The sequence below is a fragment of the Danio rerio genome, chromosome 12 (genome assembly GCF_049306965.1).
Source record: "Danio rerio strain Tuebingen ecotype United States chromosome 12, GRCz12tu, whole genome shotgun sequence".
Lineage (NCBI taxonomy): Eukaryota > Metazoa > Chordata > Actinopteri > Cypriniformes > Danionidae > Danio > Danio rerio.
Window position 1 is genome coordinate 31,624,010 of NC_133187.1, and position 19,196 is coordinate 31,643,205.

General features: G+C 35.9%; 1 protein-coding gene and 1 long non-coding RNA gene across 2 annotated transcripts in view; one reads left to right on the forward strand and one right to left on the reverse strand.

Moving 5' to 3' along the window:
• The window catches only part of gfra1b (gdnf family receptor alpha 1b), a 54,618-nt gene extending 35,929 nt beyond the window's left edge, over positions 1-18,689 (forward strand). Inside the window, 6 exon segments of the mRNA NM_131731.1 lie at positions 1,466-1,817; positions 2,056-2,165; positions 6,825-6,959; positions 11,331-11,530; positions 15,346-15,390; positions 18,540-18,689. Coding sequence (NP_571806.1) covers positions 1,466-1,817; positions 2,056-2,165; positions 6,825-6,959; positions 11,331-11,530; positions 15,346-15,390; positions 18,540-18,689 — 992 coding nt within the window.
• The window catches only part of LOC141376818 (uncharacterized), a 45,932-nt gene that overhangs the window by 2,941 nt on the left and 23,795 nt on the right, over positions 1-19,196 (reverse strand). The window contains exons 5-7 of the long non-coding RNA XR_012388047.1: positions 18,528-18,721; positions 17,637-17,840; positions 4,170-4,214 (exon numbers count right to left, since the gene is read on the reverse strand). This is a non-coding gene — a long non-coding RNA (uncharacterized lncRNA). The remainder of the gene's footprint in view (positions 1-4,169; positions 4,215-17,636; positions 17,841-18,527; positions 18,722-19,196) is intronic.

Genomic DNA, 19,196 nt, shown 5'->3' on the forward strand with positions numbered 1-19,196 from the left:
CTGTCATCCGGCCCGCGAGGGAGATTTTAAAATGCTGCTTCTGAGTAATGGTTTGGTTTTAGAATTAGTAAATTACTAATGCAATACAAGGTATTGCCATTTCATGGTAGTAGAATCAGTAGAATTAGAACACACTTTCGAATATTAAAATGCCTGAATTTAATGACTGAAAATAAGTCAGGCAAAGGAATGGAAAATGAGTAAGGGTGAAGAATGGACAACAAAATACTTCTTCACCAATATCGGACAGTAAGCAGTAGGTCTAATATGCCAAGAAAGTATTGCTGTTTTTAAAGACTACAACCTAAGGGGCAGATCACACCCAATGCGCATTATTACATTATTATTATTATTATTATTATTATTATAGTTTATAAGAGATTATTTTATTGTTTTATCATGATTGATAAGTGATGATCAATATAAATAGCAGTGCAAATTCAATTGACTTGTAACATTGATAATAGTTAAAAACATTTGTTTTGTGTAAATGTGACATGTTTCTGTCCGATATTACATGTTTTATGCATACTGCCACTATAAATAAAAGTTCTTTTTTGAAGGATTTGACATGTGGCCCTTCACTTGGTTTGCAAAACTTGATCTGGCCCTCGGGTCTAAAAAGTTTGCCCACCACTGCTCTAGAGGCCGGTGGAGTGAGGTTAACTTACTTTGCTCATACTAGTCAGCCTCCTGTAGACTCAACGCTGTAAACCTCACTCACATCAGGGTTACGGAACCAATCTAGCAATAAGGGTCACAACACCAATTGAACCCCTAATTAGGAGAAAAATGCTTTTTCCTATTAAATAGCATTTCTTATACTCACCTTACTAAACCTCTCTTACGTTTGAGGAAATGGCAGCAGTGTAACCCTTCTGGTTCTACTTGCCAAACTCTGAGCGGGACTCAGATCTATGTTTCTTGCTTCTACTAAGCTGGCCTCAGTTACAGTTATAATTATTAGCCCACCTGTGAAAACTAGTATCTTGAAAAATGTTTAGTAAAATATTGTGTACCGTCATCATGACAAAGATAAAACAATTCAGTTATTAAAACTGTTATGTTTAGAAATGTGGTGAAAATACTCTTCCTTAAACGTAAATTATGAAAAGAAATATTCAGCAGATTTAATTCAGGAGGGCTAACAATTCTGACTTCAACTGTACATCTTCATATCAAGCTGTGTCAGGAGAACTTCTAGTACTTTAAATACATACTTGTCAATATTAATTAGTAGTATTGTTGCTCTCACACAGACCACATGCTGGATGACGCATGGCCTCTAGTTCTGTGAACACGTTCGGCACGACTTTAGCCAAAGGACGATCACAGTCCTAAAAGGTCAACAGTTGCCCCACTCTCAGCTAGTGTTCTCTGACATTTACAACACTCGCATCAGTAAAATCAGCCAGTAGTGTTTGTAACTCTCTCTCTCTCTCTCTCTCTCTCTCTGCCTGCATAGGTGAAGCGGCCTTTACCAAGGACAACAACTGCCTGAATGCTGCCAAGGCCTGCAACCTGAATGACACATGTAAGAAGTACCGCTCCTTGTACATCAGCCCCTGCACCAGTCGAGTCTCCACTACTGAAGTGTGTAACAAGCGCAAGTGCCACAAGGCCCTGCGGCAGTTCTTCGACAAGGTGCCACCGAAGCATAGCTATGGCATGCTTTTCTGCTCCTGCCCCTCCGGGGATCATTCGGCTTGCTCCGAGCGCAGACGTCAGACCATCGTGCCAGCCTGCTCCTACGAGGACAAGGAAAAGCCCAACTGTCTCTCCTTGCAAGCCTCCTGCAAGACCAACTACATCTGCAGGTAGGATGAAAGACTGCTTGTGTAACATGTCACTGAGTAAGAAGTAAAGTGCTGGGATGTTCACTATACTTTTCCAGCGAGTTAATTATTTAACCAGAAGAAGTGTCCGTGGGGAAGACGGTGTCTGAGGAGAGATGGTAACAGTAATAGGACTGCCGGGCTGTCACCTTTATGCTGAGTCTTTTTAATGAGATGTACTTTATGGAATCGTGTTCATTCCTGCTTAATTTTTTTGCAGATCTCGTTTAGCTGACTTCCTCACTAACTGTCAACCTGAGGCCCGCTCGATATCAGGGTGTCTGAAGGAAAACTATGCTGACTGTCTGCTGGCATATTCAGGGCTCATTGGTAAGTGGATAAGAAATTGTGTGTGTGTGTCATACATCTTAGGAAAAACAATTGTCAGTGCAGTATAATGACATGAGAATGTCATTACCACTGTACTTTTGAAAATACAGTATCACTTCTATGTAAAATTTTCATGTATTTCAAAACACTTTCTGCTGGTGAAGTGGGATATGGGTAAAGTGTTAGGGTTGTTTATTGTGTAAAGAGTCAACTGTGCAGTTATAGATGTCATTACAGAAATTAATTGTAAAAATTGGATTTTAAACACTATCATATTAGAGTTTTTTGGCTTGTAACATTAGCAGACCCCCCTTTAGGTGGTAAATAAACACATTTTTTCTAAGGGTCCATAAAGATAAGGAAATTTACCCATAATGAGTTAAATGTACAGTCGAAGTCAGAATTATTAGCCCTCTTTTTTTTTTTTTTTTTTCCTAATTTCTGTTTAACAGAGAGCAGATTTTTTCAACACATTTCTAAACATAATAGTTTTAATAACTCATTTCTAATAACTGATTTATTTTATCTTTGTCATGATGACAGTAAATAATATTTGACTAGTTATTTTTCAAGATTCTTCTATACAGCTTAAAGTGACATATAAAAGCTTAACTAGGTTAATTAGGTTAACTAGGCAGGTTAGAGTAATTAGGCAAATTATTGTATAACAGTGGCTTGTTCTGTAGACTATCAAAAAAAAATAGCTTAAAAGCGTGGTAACACTGTATTTTGATGGTCCATTTGAGTATTAGTAGACTGTTTTCTTAACATCTGTTGATACTGCTCCTTCAACATACATTTAACTGACTATAAGAAACTTAGCATGTACATGTCAACTTACACTAACCCTAACCCCAACCCAACAGTCTACTTAAATTCTAATAAGAATTCGTTGGCATGTAGATGCAATATAACTTAAATTAAACAAACGGACCATCAGTGTGACCAAAGGGGCTAAAAATTTTGACCTTAAAATGTTTTTAAAAAAAATAAAAACTGCTTTTATTCTAGCCGAAATAAAATAAATAAGACTTTCTTCGAAAAAAAAAAATATTATTAGACATACTGTGAACATTTCTTTGCTGTGTTAAAACATAATTTGGGAAATATTTAAAAAGAACAAAATTTTAAAGGGGGCTAATAATTCTGACTTCTACTGTATATGTAAAAGATGTAAAAAAGGATGAAAAAAGAAATAAGAAATATGTAAAAGTAGAAATTTGTGACAGACGAATGATGTGGAAAGATGTGGCAATGGCATGGGGAAAATAATAATTACACTTCATCCCACTCCATTTCAAACCTGCTAAATTTAATTTGATATTTTTAGTGTATATAGATAGGTACATATTTTTGTTGATTATGAATTGTTTTAAGTCTATAATATTCTCTTCAATATATAAAAAAAAATCAAATCAACCTTGCTTTCAAAATGATATAATAGACCTTAAAGTATTTGTAATAATTCTAATGTTGATTTAATGAATTCTCGTATTGGGTGTCACTGTGGTGTTTTTTAAATTTTTTTATTGATGTGAACTTGTAATAAAACTGATTGTTCTCATATAACACTTATCAGCTGAACACATTAATAAATGACAATTGACATTAAACATTAATAAATAAATTAAGTAAAAAAAACAAGCAAACAAATAAAAAAAATAATAATTTGACATATATACACACACAATGCAGACCAAGTTCCTGTAAAATGTCTTCCTAATCCTCTTGCACCTTTATGTCTTGAGTATTTCAGTAAAATTGAGTACCATTGAGTGCTCTCTGCAGATGATATACTGTAAGATCTCAAATACACAAATGAGTTTGAAGTGTGCCTCTATCAATTGTTTATTAGTTTATAGTGGATAAAAGTATCAAAAATTCATGCCATGTCATACAGTTACTGTAAAAATATATATAATGCAGTATGTTATATTTTTGTTCACTTTTTCTATGCATAAACATAAGTAACATTTGGGTGAAAAAAAAAAAATTGTCACTTACCTAATGAAGATAAAGTAACCTCACGTGAACAGAACTGGTTATGTTCTGTAAAAAAAATAAATAAAGAAAACTAAATCTTGGTAGGAAACATGATTTTTTAACATATTTTGAAAGTTAAAAAGTATAAACATTTTAAGAAACAACTCCCCAATTGAGAGAGTGCTGACAGTCTGTGTTGATGCTTGAGCTCCAGAAAATCTGGGCTGAGTTTGAAATTGCCTACTCCTCAAGTAGGTAGTACATTTGAATATGAACTTACTACTCAACTGTTAGAAAAGTATGTCCTATATAGTATGAATGCAAGTAGTATAAATGGAACTCGGACATACTACACTTTCTGACAAGTCTTGTTGTCGATCCCAGTTGTAAAAGCAACACATAATAACTTTCAGTTGATCATTCAGAAAAGTGGCAGCGGGTACATTTTTCAGATGAACCATCTGTTGAACTGCATCCAAATCATTACAAATACTGCAAATGTCCTATTGGAACCCTCATAGAGCCAAGATTCTCACATAATCAGTCAAGTTTGGTGAAGGAAAAATGTTTTGGGGTTACATTCAGAATGGAAGCGTGCGAGAGATCTGCAGAGTGAATGGCAACATCAACAGCCCATTACATTACAAAGCACAGGAGAGGGCAAATTCTTCAGCAGGATAGCTCTCCTTCTAATACTTCAGCCTCTACATCAAAGTTCCTGAAAGCAAAGAAGGTCAAGATGCTCCAGGATTGGCCAGCCCAGTCGCCAGAAATTAACATTTTTGAGCATGTCTGAGATAAGATGAAGTAGAAGGCATTGAAAATGAACCCAAAAAATCTTGATAAAGTGTACGACTCGTATTAATTATTTTTCCACTGCATCATGACTTCATATTCTATATTGTACATTATTTCTGTTTAATGACAAGACTTTTTATATGCAAAGTTAGACCTTACTAATTTAATTAATAAAAATCAAGGCATGATCATATTTTATTTTGGTAAAATAAGCATAATTTAGAGGCATTTTCCTATTATATAAGCCACTTCTGATACCAAATGATCAGCTAGAAGTCAAGGTATTATTTGTTGTTAAAATTTAGGTGACTAGACTTTTTTCAGGTAGTGTACATTTGCCATTTGTAATTATAATGTGACCAACCCGCATCAGTTGCGCTACATGACTCCCATTTCATTCTCTCGCGCGGCATCATGGGATAGCATAGCATTCATTGGATGCGCATTTCAGAATCTCACTGGAAGTTGTAGGTCATCGGTGTGCTTATCACATACTGTTTTTCAAATTCTAAAAATTTAGACATATTACTCAAGTCGCATACAGTTTTTAACCAACAACATACTGTAGTCTGGAAGTATGCAATTTCAGACACTGCCAACTAATGAGTTGCAGGTGCGTTGTCAGTTACAGATTTGAAAAACAAAAAGGCGGGAAATAAAGAACCATTACAGCATAAAAGGATTCTTAAGGACAATACGGTTGTAAACAGTATCACAATAACTATTACAATGTACAAGAAAAACCTTTAAAGAACCATCTTTTCTTTTTCTTTTTTTTTTGAGTAGGGGAGTGCGGGGCACAAAGTAACACAGGGTTAAATTGTAACAGAGTTTTAAGGTATTTGCTCAGGGTTAACCATGGCATGCTTCCGAGGTTTTCACCACAGTGTCAGCAGTCAATTCGGCTAAATTTGGATGAGAAACACAGGAGAAACCATTTTTGCAGCATAAAAGTATTTTTTATTATAGTCGATATTTTTTTATTTTAAAAAAATCTGTGAAAGTATGTTAGTAAAATCTTATATTGTTGTAATCACCGTCTTCTAGGCTAAAAGATGAAACCATTTTGAAAGATGTAAAACACACAGTTACTGCTAGCCAGTTTTGAGGAAAACATGACACAGCGGGGTTAGTTGTAACAGGGTGTTACAATTAAGCCACACACTGTTGGACATCAATTATAATTTTAACAAAATAATTTTTTTGGATTTTGAGTGTAATGTTGGGACCTATTTAAATAAAAATGATTTTTTTTATAGAAAATATTGTTTTAATAGAAAAAAATATATATTTTATTGCCGATAATGCAAATAAATGCATTGTATAATAATGGATAATGGATAATAATACAAATAGATTCAAATGTGTTTATCCAATAAACAAATAAATACAAAAAACATACTGTGCTATGTAGAACAAAAAAAAAAAAGAAATGAGCCAGTTACTGGGGAAATATAGCTACTGTTTAAAGTAAACTGAATTTAAATTAATTGTGTGAAATCTGCCCTTAAATGCATGTGTTACAACTAACCCTGTGTCTGTTACAACTTGCCCCGTGGGTGGGGTAAATTGTAACATTTTTACTCCTGGCACTTTTGGCAATACTGCACAGAAACCATACGTAGGTCCGGCGATCATAATTCCAGTGCTCATTTGTAGGAGAGGCTTGTGTGTTATTTGTAAAGAAATATGGTTTGTCTAACCCCAGTACTTTGTTTATTATTTGGCCAAAACCAAAATGTGTTACTTTGTGCCCCGCTCTCCCCTATACAATGTGAAAACTTGTAAACACAATAAGGGCACTGTATAATAATGTAATGTTTGCCTCAGAAACTGACTGTTTTCATCACACTTTAACATATATATTTTCACTCACAGGTACGGTGATGACCCCGAACTACCTCCGCGCACCTGGCATCAGCGTGTCACCTTGGTGTGACTGTAGTAACAGCGGAAACGGAAAAGCAGAGTGTGACAAGTTCACCGAGTTTTTCACCAACAACCGTTGTCTCCGTGAGTAATCTTCATTCACAGCTGCTTCTGCGTGTCATTGCCTACATGGCGTCCTGCACTGACTGACAGAATTTGGCCATTAAGATTGACTCTAAAGCTGAATTCCGCTCGGTTGCTTCTGCGTGATCATTCACAGTCTGCACCAGTAAATCTGATCTCTGCGATTTGTGTTTTGCTGTACGGTTCAGGGCAGTCTGACGGCCGAGAGACAGAGAAATCCCTCTTAAATGGAATGGCTGAGAAGGGGGGATTGACATAAAAAGGCAATAAAGCATTACTCAGGTGTCCATGGGTCTGGAAGAGCGGGGGAAAGCATGCGTTATTTTGTCAGGGGGTTATTTAAAAACACCCATTTAGATGAACTGGATGCAGAGAGAAAGACAGGGAACAGAAGAGAGGAAGCATTTGTCTACATGAGACAATGGCCTTTAGGATGACAACCCGGATGATATAGAAGTATGGCGCATCCACACCTCATATCTGACAAGTCCTCATCTGTGTGTTTACGTATAACAAGGAAAGGATGAAGGGAGAGAGAATTTACTGTATGTCTAGCAAGAAGTCATTGAGGTAAAGTTTTTATTTTTTTTGGCTCGTTCTAGATTGTAATGAACCTGTCGTCATTTGTATATGACGAAGGGCCCATTACTGACATTATAGACAGCAGTGGGTCTATTATGATCCATTTATGCTAATGGACACATCACTTGTTTTGATATAAATCAGTTTTTGTTTATGTTCAGTTAGTAGTCATTGCAGGGCTTTTTTTACACTCCATCGGAGTGCATGGGAACATCTCTCATTCAATTCAATTTCAATTCACCTTTATTTGTATAGAGCTTTTACAATGTAGATTGTGTCAAAGCAGCTTCACATAGGAGTTCATAGTAAATTGAAACAGCGTCAGTTCGGTTTTCAGTGTTTAGGTTTAGATTAGTTTAACTCAGTTCAGTGTGGTTTAATAATTAGTACTGACTATCCAAACACTGAAGAGCAAATCCATCGATGCGCAGCTCTACAGATCCCGAACCTGCAAGCCAGTGGCGACCGCGATGAGGAAAAAACTTCACCAATTGGCGAAAGTGAAGAATTAAAAAACCTCTAGAGAAACCAGGCTCAGTTGGGCACAACCATTTCTCCTATGTCCAAACGTGCAGTCCAGGCACTGGAGAAGCTGGACGTCAGCGAGACGCGTCTGTCCACAGAGTCAGTCTCATGCTCTTCACTCCTCATGAAAACCACAGCAGGTGCTCAGGATACGGCCTGGTCCAGGATTATGGAAACCTTGGGATCATCTCGTCGCTGGCCTTGGATTAAATCAGTGGTGCTTCATAATCTGAGGGCCTCGGGATGAGTATCCCCAGGTAGACATAGAGAATAAATAGAATAATTATCATAGCTGCTGTTCATAGTGTATATAAACGAGAAGCAAAAACCTGTGTAGGGCACATTCATGCATCATACCACTAAGTGATGCATTGAGTGTATGCTTAGCTAAAAAGATAGGTCTTTAATGTAGTTTTGAACTGCGAGAGTGTGTCTGAGCCTCTGACGTTATCAGGAAGGCTATTCCAGAGTTTAGGAGCAATAAATGAGAAGGCTCGACTTCCTTTACTCAACTTTGCTGTTTGAGGTACTACGAGAAGTCCTGAGTTTTGAGCGGGCCGGATTGTAGCAAGACAGATGGTTGGTTAGATAAATAGGAGCTAGATTATTTAAAGCTTTATGGCTTTATTTTAAAATTAATATGAAACTTAACAGGCAGACCTAACTAGACCTGGTAAGAACTTTGGCAGCTTCATTTTGTACTTGCTGACGTTTGTTAATAGAGGACGTTGGGCAACCAGCAAACAGAGCAATAAAGTAATCCAGCCTAGAGGTCATAAAAGCATGAACTAGCTTTTCTGCATCTGAGATTCAGAAAGGGATTGTTTATCTTTTGTTCATTTACATGTCGGTCCATACCTTTCTTTCTTCAAACATAAATATTTAGCTAAAACGGTCTGATATTTAGTTCTGTTTCTATTGCTCTATTTTTTTTTTTTTTCTATTAGCAGTATTTCCTTTAGGCTTTGATTTTTAATTATTAAATTAGGACAATAAGGTCTGACTTTGCTTAGACAAAAATCTTGTCACTTAACAGAAATAATGTACAGGATAGAATAAAAAGTCATGGTGCAGTGGAAAAAGAATTATTTAATAATTAAAATAAAAATATTGTGTATGACTCCCATGAGTTTGGAGGACTGCATCCATACATCTCTGCAATGATTCAAATAACATTAATAAAGTCATCTGGAATGGCAAAGAAAGTGTTCTTGCAGGACTCCCAGAGTTCAACAAGATTATTAGGATTCATCTTCAATGCCTCCTCCTCCATCTTACCCTAGACATGCTCAATAATGTTCATATATCTGGTGACTGGGTTGGCCAATCCTGGAGCCAGCTTGACCATCTTTGCTTTGAGGAACTTTGATGTGGAGACTGAAGTATAAGAAGGAGCGCTACCCTGCTGAAGAATTTGCCCTCTCCTGTGGTTTGCAATGTAATTGGCAGCACAAATGTCTTGATACCTCAGGCTGTTGATGCTGCCATCCACTCTGCATCAACCTTCTGCCACTTCTCCAAATGATCAACTAGAAGTCAAGTTATTATTTGTACTCTTACAACTGGGATCAACAAGAATCCTGTCAGGCAGTGTAGAATATTACACACACTGGTTCTTATGAGAGCAATGTAATAGTCATAAGAAGCAATAATACAGTAAAGTAAGCACACAAAGAAGCTTTAAAAGTCCTTTAAACCCTAGGAAAAATGAGTCTGCTGCTCTGGCTTTAAGAAAAACTCAACACTCACTCAATAATAAGGTCAGCCTACCCTCTTCTCTGTCAATAGATGATACTTAATATACACACAGCTTTTTCTTTAACCAAGTACCCATCAATAATCTCCCACTTGCCCTTTATCCTGCTGCGGCATGATGTAAATAACAGACTCCTAAGTCAAAAGTGCTCTTCAGAACGAAGTCATTTAAAAAAAGACAGTTGAGTCATAATGGCCTTCCTGTTTTACCACCGGAAAGGTCCCAGAAACTACTGAGTAAGTGAAGGTCTTAGACTTGAACACACTGGCTTTTTAAGTGGCTCTTTAACACACTTAGAAGAGATGAAGAGCTCTTAATATCAAACCAGGTGCTGATAACAAAAGATGAAACATTTGACATTCACACAGGAAATTCTTTATAACTGCATCATAGGGATTTTAATATATATTTTTGAAAATAAATTGGCATGTTTAGTTCAATTCAATTCAATTTAATTTAAATAATCTCTATTTCCATAGCGTTTTCACCATGTATATTGTGTAACATAGATGTTCTAGTAAATTAAAACGGTGTCAGTCCAGTTTTCAGAGTGGAAGTTCAGTTTAGTTCAGTTCAGTGTGGTTTAAATTTCACTACAATTTCGATTCATTTATTTACCTTTGGCTTAGTCCCTTATTTATCAGGGGTCACCACAGAGAAATGAACCACAAACTATTCCAGTGTGTATTTTGTGCAGCAGATGGCCTTCCAGCTGCAACCCGGTACAGGGAAACACCCATACACACGCTCATTCTCACACAGATATACTACAGCCATAATTTAGTTTATCCAATTCACCAAAACTGCATGTATTTTGATTGTGGGCGAAACTGGAACCCCCGGAGGAAACCTACGTGAACATGGAGAACATACAAACTCCACACAGAAATGCCAACTGGCCCAGCCAGGATTCGAACCAGCTATGACGAATCTTGCTGTGAGGCGACAGTGCTAACCACACTGAGCCACAATGCTGTTTGGGCATTTTGTGGCTCTATAGTTTTTTAGCTGTGTTTTAACAAGGATGAAATAAGCTTCAAGAAAACTGGACATTGACTTTATTCTTCAATGTTGAAGTGCACTCGTTTTTGCGATTGTTTTAAAACTTACAATTCAGCTCTCTTTGAGAGAAATGACTAGGAATGATAAACGACAGAAAACGGTCAAACTACTTGCTCTACAAACAAGTGTTTGCATTATTATACAAACAAAGCAGAGTCATATAATAGGAAAATGTCAGCTTGCAACATCAAGCAGCAGAATGAGCTGTTTTTAATATCTAAAATGAATGGAAGTGAATGAGACCAGAAGTCTCGAGCCAAAAAGATTCAAAAGATAAAACTTGTATGAAGCTGTATCTTTGAACTGTGTTCAATGTCCAATCCTATAATTTGCCTTTAAATTTAAATTAAACTTTTCCTAGGGTGTTAGATTTAAGTCATTATTTGAAAATTTGAGGAAAATCATAGATTTTAAAAACAGTTTCTTTTCATTTCTGCATTACTCAGGCAATGCCATCCAGGCATTTGGCAATGGCACAGATGTAGGAGTGTGGCAACCCCAACCACCCATCATGTCCACTCCAGCTGACCCCTACACCCCCCCAAAAGGACGCGACAGGACATCCAACGCCCTGGATGACCCAACACTCACCAATGACCTCGACAGCAATGCAGACCATCTCTACAGCTTCTGTGGAAGCCTGCAGGTACAGAAGTTAGACAAGCATCCTAAAGTTTTCCATCAGTGTTGAAAGACAGCAAAGTCTAATAAAAAAAACAGCAGTGTAAAATATCTCCCGGACATCAAATATTACCGCCATTTAAATCACCATATTGACTCTATCTAATAGTAAAAGACAGCTGTCAATCAAACACACATGACGCTGCTGGCCCACACAGATAGTTGAAGATACACAGCCTGCGTCGACTTTACAAACAGCCGGCAGCTTGTTTGGATGCTTTCAGGCTTTGCTTGGCATAGGATGACTTTCATTTTTGGAGGCTCGGAGTGAGACGAGGGCTTACTTTTGATTGATGGGTTTGGGCTGCCGCAGTGATAACACACACACATAGAGCCTCTGGGCAGAAATGAGATACATCAAACTGCCAGAGCTGTCATGTCACTGCTAATTGGCTGGTATATTAACACGAGGAACACCCTTAAGCAGGATAAACCCACCCATTAGGGAAACATATCTTCACATCTGAGTTCAAGCCTGGCACATGTGACGGCTCTAAAATGACTGGCATACACACAGATGCAGATCTTTAAAGGGATATTTCTGGTTAAATATAGTCTGAAGCTGTCAATTGAACATAATTGCGTTCCAGCCATTGTTATGAAAATGGAAAGTGATTACAGTGATGTGCAAGTCTACGGTTCAACGAAAGTATAAGCTTCATACTTAAAGGTGCTGTAATTGTTAGGCATTTTACATTCACTTTTATTGAACTACAAGAAAAGTGTTTTTTTATTGTCATTAAATGAATTTCATTCATAGCCACAGCCATATCACCCTCCAGCCGAAGGCCAGTAACTCATTGAAGCTAAGCAGTTCTGAGCCTGGTTAGTAGCTGGATGGGAGACCACATAGTAAAACTAGGTTGCTGTTGGAATTGGTGCTAGTGATGCCAGCAGGGGGCGCTCAACCTGTGGTCTGTGTGTATCCTAATGGCCCAGTATAGTGAAGGGGACACTACACTGTCAGTGAGCGCTGTCTTTCAGATGAGACGTTAAACTGAAGTCCTGACTCTCTGTGGTCATTAAAAATCCCATGGCACTTCTTGTAAAGAGTAGGGGTGTAACCCCAGTGTCCTGGCCAAATTCCCTCCATCATGGCCTCCTAATTATCCCATCCACCGAGCTACAGCTAGTGGGGTGAGCGCACTGGCACCATTGTCCTGTGACACAATAAATGTGCCAATAAATACACATAATTACCCAATATTAATTAAAACTGTTTTGATTAAAGTATATCTGAAGCAATGTTTTTTTTTTAATATATATTCCATGTACTCCTGACATTAAATACAGATATAAAGCTGCTATAAACCTTTATAAAGTCCATCCATACAAAATACATTACAAAAAAAAAGATTGAAAAAAGTATTGATACAAGTTTTTTTTTTCATTCTAATGCTAATACTTTTTGTTCAAATAATAATGATGATAATAATAATAATAATAATAATAATAATGATGATGATGATGATAATGATTATGATAATAATAATAATAATAATAATAATAATAATAATAATAATAATACAAATTATGAAATTATATTAGAGAAAAAAAACATGCATTTAATTATATGAAACATTTATTTTAATAAAACAAAATATGTGCCATATGCTTTGAGCCAGTCAAGTTAATATTTAAAAATATTATTTTTAAAAATTGTTTCTCACAGCGTTTTATGATTTTGTAAAGACCCACAACAAATTTTGTTGTCTAAATAGCACAATTTCAACATTGATCAAACTAAAGAATTTGGGCTCTTTTTAATGATCTGAGCACAAAGTCTAAAGCACATGATGCAACAGCATTAAGGACATGTCGGAATCCTCTTTTGCTATTTTAAGGATGGGAAAATACACTCTGCGCCCCAGCGCATGGTCTAACAGGGTTGTTCTTATTCTCTTAATGACTTATGGGTGTGTTTTGAGCATAACATCTATTAAACCAATCAGAGTCTTCTCTCCCGTTGCTTATAAGAGTCGGTTTTGTCGCACCATGGCGCATTTGCTGTTTACATAGCGAACTTTGTAAGTGGAAAAATCGAACGTTTCACTAGTGAGAAAACAGTTAAACAGACCATCTGCAGCCTGAGGATAAAGAACAAGCCTCCTCCATTCGGCCACTTTACTTTCTCTTTACTTTACTCCTTTACTTTCGTGGAGCAAGAAAATTGTGGAAACTCACTCAATTGAAGACATTCATTAGCTTATATATTTAATTTTGTAATTTTGTTTGTTTAGCGCAACGATTTGTTTCAAAAGTATTTCTAAATTAAGTTCTAATTTCCAGCAAACGAATAAATGAGCAATAATAACGAAGTGAGGTCAAAATAGAGTTAAAAGAGTTATATCCAAAGACACATCCTATACTTATGCCCCATATGGTGATCCCAAACCCGACAGGTGGACAAATCTAAACTGTTTTTATTTAAACAAACATAAATGTGCATATAATTAATATTATTTCTAATAATAATAACATTATACAAATGCAAATTGTCATGAATAAACTGCAAAAAGCCCCCTAACATGTAGGCATGAAGGCATTGGTTATATAAAATAATAATTTTTGTAACATTTTAATCCAACAATTGTTTTCATATGTAAAGATATTTGTGTATTGCTGTACATCCTGTACAGATTTTAGTTAGGCAGTGGCGCAGTCACTTTTAGGTTTCTCAAAATAGCAACGCGCCAACAATGCGCCTTAACACACCTCCTTTTTTAGACCAGCACACCCATGAGTCCACAAAGTGGCACAAATGGATTTGCAATTTAAACAGCTTGGTGCAAAACGTGAATATTACCGTTGTGCTGGTCTGAAAATAGCAACAAATCACGCCAAACATGCCTTGCGCCTAATTGCTCTGGGTGTATGATAGGGCCCTTAATGTATAAATGTTTCTTCAAAAATCCAAACATCAAATCTCGTCATGGGTCAAAATGAGTTATTTTATTTTCTAAGAAACAACAACCTCACAGGCATTCTTCATGAAACTGAACTTGTGTTTAACTTTTTTCTAAATCTGCAGCTCATAACAAACCCCAAATACAGAGCGCCAGATCCTCTCCTGCAGATACAGCGCAACAATTCATCATATTGCAGTAATAACAATATCATGATTTATTAGTAGACACAGTTTCTTTTGTCAGATAGACTTCCAGGAAGGCTATTAATCATTTTATCCCACAATGCTTTTCGCAAGAATTAGCTCTCGTTCTCTCTCCATTGTGCAGTACCGTTATTATATTCCAGATTCTCAGAGGAATCACTTTATCGTTTCAACAAACCTCTGCGTGTGTGTTTGTGTGTGTGTGTGTGTGTGTGAGAGAGAGTGAGGAACTGGATAGCAGAACGCAGTATTAAAATATATTGGTGTGTCACATATTGATGCAAACACACTGACCTCCTGCACACAATGAAACACACATTGTTTTAAAAAGAAGCAGGACCCAAGAGAGCCCAGTCGGCCACAGCGGTGTAAACGTGTGGTGTTTGCATGTGGGTTATAGGGCTCATTATCATAACATTACATCTCAGTCAGAAAGACCTCTCTTTCAGGCCAGAATCGCATGACCTCTATTTGCTGTGGTGAATTACAGTGCTTTATTGAGGCTGCGCTCGATTCAGATCACACTGAACTTGCTTTAGAGGGCTGCTAGATGGAAATGCTTCAGTCTGAGAAATGGTTTATAACACAAAACCTTGAAGAGCTTCTTGCAAGTAATTGACTTTTCAGTCTGTACTTTTCAGTCTGCCTCTTTTTCTCTTTCTTTACAGGCTCAGAAACTGAAAAGCAATGTTACTCTGGACGTTCTTTGTGTGGTAAGTGTCATACATTTCCACTTAGGCCACCTATATTCCTACAGTCATTTATGGACTGTTTGAACAAGATGCTTGCTGTACATTTTTGTGTCTAAGTAATCAAGCCTTTTTTGAATGCAAGACATGCCATATGTGTACACAACAGTATGGAAGTCCATATTTTATTTTATTTTATTTTATTATATTATATTATATTATATTATATTATATTATATTATATTATATTATATTATATTATATTATATTATATTATATTATATTATATTATATTATATTTATTATCTGATATTATATTTTATTATATGAATATTACATTATATTAATTATATTATATTATATAAATTGTATTACATTATATGAATATTATCTGATATTATCCGATATTATATTATATTATATTATATTATATTATATTATATTATATTATATTATATTATATTATATTATATTTATTATCTGATATTATATTTTATTATATGAATATTACATTATATTAATTATATTATATTATATAAATTGTATTACATTATATGAATATTATCTGATATTATCCGATATTATATTATATTATATTATATTATATTATATTATATTATATTATATTATATTATATTATATTATGTTATATTATATTATATTATATTATATTATATTATATTACATAACTTTAGTCACAGATTTAATGTATTTCTTCTTTATGTTGTTGTTGTTTTTTACGCATTGAGAGATTTCCACTGTACTTTATGCTCACATTATAATATGGGATAAAAATTTAGCATGAGTTTTTTTTTGTTTTTTACTTAATTAAAACAATGTTGTTATTCTCACAATTACAAACTTAACTAACATACAATCACAGTAATAGAAATTAGATCGATTATAAAACAACACAATTGGGACCTTATTTCTTACAATTGCAAATTTTTCAAATCTGTGACTTTCTGGGGTGCCGTTTACGCTACATTTTTCACACTATTCACAATATACAGTCTAAAGGTTATTGCACACTGGATCAGTAAATTCCGTCCGTATTTTTCACATGTTAAAAATCTTATTCGACCTCATGTTGTGTTAATCGTATTGACACACTGCCTCTGAAGCTCTTGTGTATTATAGTATACATTCTAACTGGGTTTCATTTTGTTTTCGCATCCGAAAAAGTACTTTGAGAGCTGTTTTGACACTAGCAGGCCTCAGCGATCCTGCAGGTGGGCTGCGGGATCGCTTAAAATTAACTCTCAATATTGTACTATAAATTTTGGATTTTATTATTAATATGCTATATTAAAATGATCGAAGTAAAGCACTTTCTCTAGTTCTCTGATTGATTCAAACTCGGCGCAAAGTCTCATGATCGGGTCTGCAACTAGTACATGCAAGTCTGTTCATTACTGCATGAAGTGAAAGTCTCTCCTTGTGTATTTTTGTGTGAACTATTTAATATATCCACATAGTTGTCCAAATGAATGTCCTATGAGTGTTTTATAATGGACGCGCATACAGGAGGATCTAGCGAGGCTCAGTGTTGTTTCTGCATTAGAATGTCAAATAAATTTGCATCAGACAGGTTCTGGCGGAGCTGTTCACTGATCCTGTCAGTGATCTCCCAATAATATCCAGCTACAAACTCAACCGCCATCATATCGACACGTTTCAACAGATTTAGGGTGTTTTACTGTATTTTACTTGTTTGTATATTTTTCAATCGTACTGTACATATTTAATTGTAGATATTCAGTCCAGTTTCAAGCAGAAGCTGGTCTTTTGCAATCTCCATGTTGACCTGTGGTTCTCTTTGAATTTGTGTTTAAAAAATTTTTTTTAATATATAATATATTTTATAATTTTAGTTTTATATATTATTAAATTTAAACAAAAATAATATTTTTTTCTAAAATGCTTATAATAGAAAATAATGTATATATACATTTCAAACAAACATTTTAAAGAAAATGTCAGAGAGATGGGCTTTCAAAAATTGATTGGAGAAAGAAGTGGGCCCCGAAGTGAAAAAGGTTGAGAACCCCTGCTCTAAGGCAAGTCATTTCACTCAGCAGCTATTTTTGAAATGCCTCTCGGCCAGTATGCTCAGGCATTCTGTTTGAATGGGGAAACATCAAACTCTCCAAAATTTGCCAAGTTTACAATGTCATTTCATATTAGGAAACAACTATAAAATAAAAACAACAACTGTCTTTAGTTTCATTTCTAAACAATAGAATCAGACAAAATCTGCAGAAACTCACGTCTGGTCCCAGCCCCTCCCCAGAAGAATCGTCAGCAAGCAATCGAGGATTGGCTCCTCTATTAGTAGGCGGGGCTTTCTTCGCCATATTGACCGTTACACTTTGCATTCAGGATAATCCAGCGCAGCTCTTTGATAATGAGCTGAAGTCTCCTTCCTCTCTATGCAGTATTGGATGAACACAATATGTAGTCTATACCTCTTTCTGTTTTGGAGAAGAAAAGAGAACAAAGCAACACTGCTCCAATTGATTTAAAAATGCATTTTTTTTTTCAGAATGGATTAATTAAAACACATTGGACTCAGTGTGCAAGGTTTGTCTAAGTGGCAATTTTTTTTCGGATACAAAAATACGGAAAAAAAAATGCACATGAAAGTATTAGACTTCAATGTGTAAAGTCATTCTAACACGATACATGACCATTTACGTTAATTGTGTATACGCTTTTACTATACAAAGTATTGTAATACCAGTCAAAGAGCGTGGATAACCGTGACTTTGTTTTTAATAGTTTGTGTTTCAGTTAATCTATAATGAAACAGAACACCAGAAGTCCTAAACTGGATCAACGATGCCGGAGTAGTGTGGACGACACAAACAAAACCTATGCGATTTAAAATGAAGAGATATGCTGCATATTATCCATCACAGTCAGAAGAAAAAAGTCCCAAATGTCAGTTGCAAATTGTAAGCTAGAAAGTGATCATTTTGAGAAAAAGTAGTAGAATAGCTTAAGTGGGCTTCCGTAATAAGCAAAGCATTAGAAACATCTATAAGTGAAAAAAGTAGCTTTCTTTTTGCTTGACATATCACTTTTTTTCTGATAAAACATCTATAAGAATCAAAAAATGACATTGCACAGAACAGAATGCCTGAAATTCAAAATATGACCTTTCTCCACAGGATCAGCAGCTGAATGACCCCAGTAGCTTTAATGCAATCACTCGGAGCTCGACTAGTGCTGTCTGTCTGGTGGACTGGACTGTTCTTCTGCTGCTGTCTCTGCTCTCAATTCTTCACCTCGACCATCTTACAGCCTCACAAACTGTATAGCTGCTCCCAGATCAGACCTGCTGCTGCTGCCTCTGTACCATACAAAAAAGATGTTGTATTTTGAGTTTTTCCGCAAGTGGTTCTGTGCGCGCTGTGGTGTTTCAGTGTGATGAAACTATTCTTGGTACACCCGCTTTTCTTTCTCACTTATTGGAGATAATGGACAAACATGGACGCAATCAGAAAGCTCATCTAGGATTACTTTTGTCAGCAAGGTGTCACCTGAACTCTAATATGTGGTGCCATTTTTTGTACCATCACAGCAAGATCGGACAAAGAATACTGGAATTAATGGAGATGCAAGAACCACTACTGACAATGAGAGATTGATGCAGCTTCTGCATATTAGTGTGCTGCAGATGATCATTTATTTCCTCTGAGCTGATGCCAAGGGAAAGCCTGCAACTCTAACTAAGAGTGTCAAGCAGTGCACAGGATTTTTTGAAGGCTTATCAGCAAAACCTGCTGCTACAGTCCCTTATTAGGGCCCACAAACTCCATTCTCCC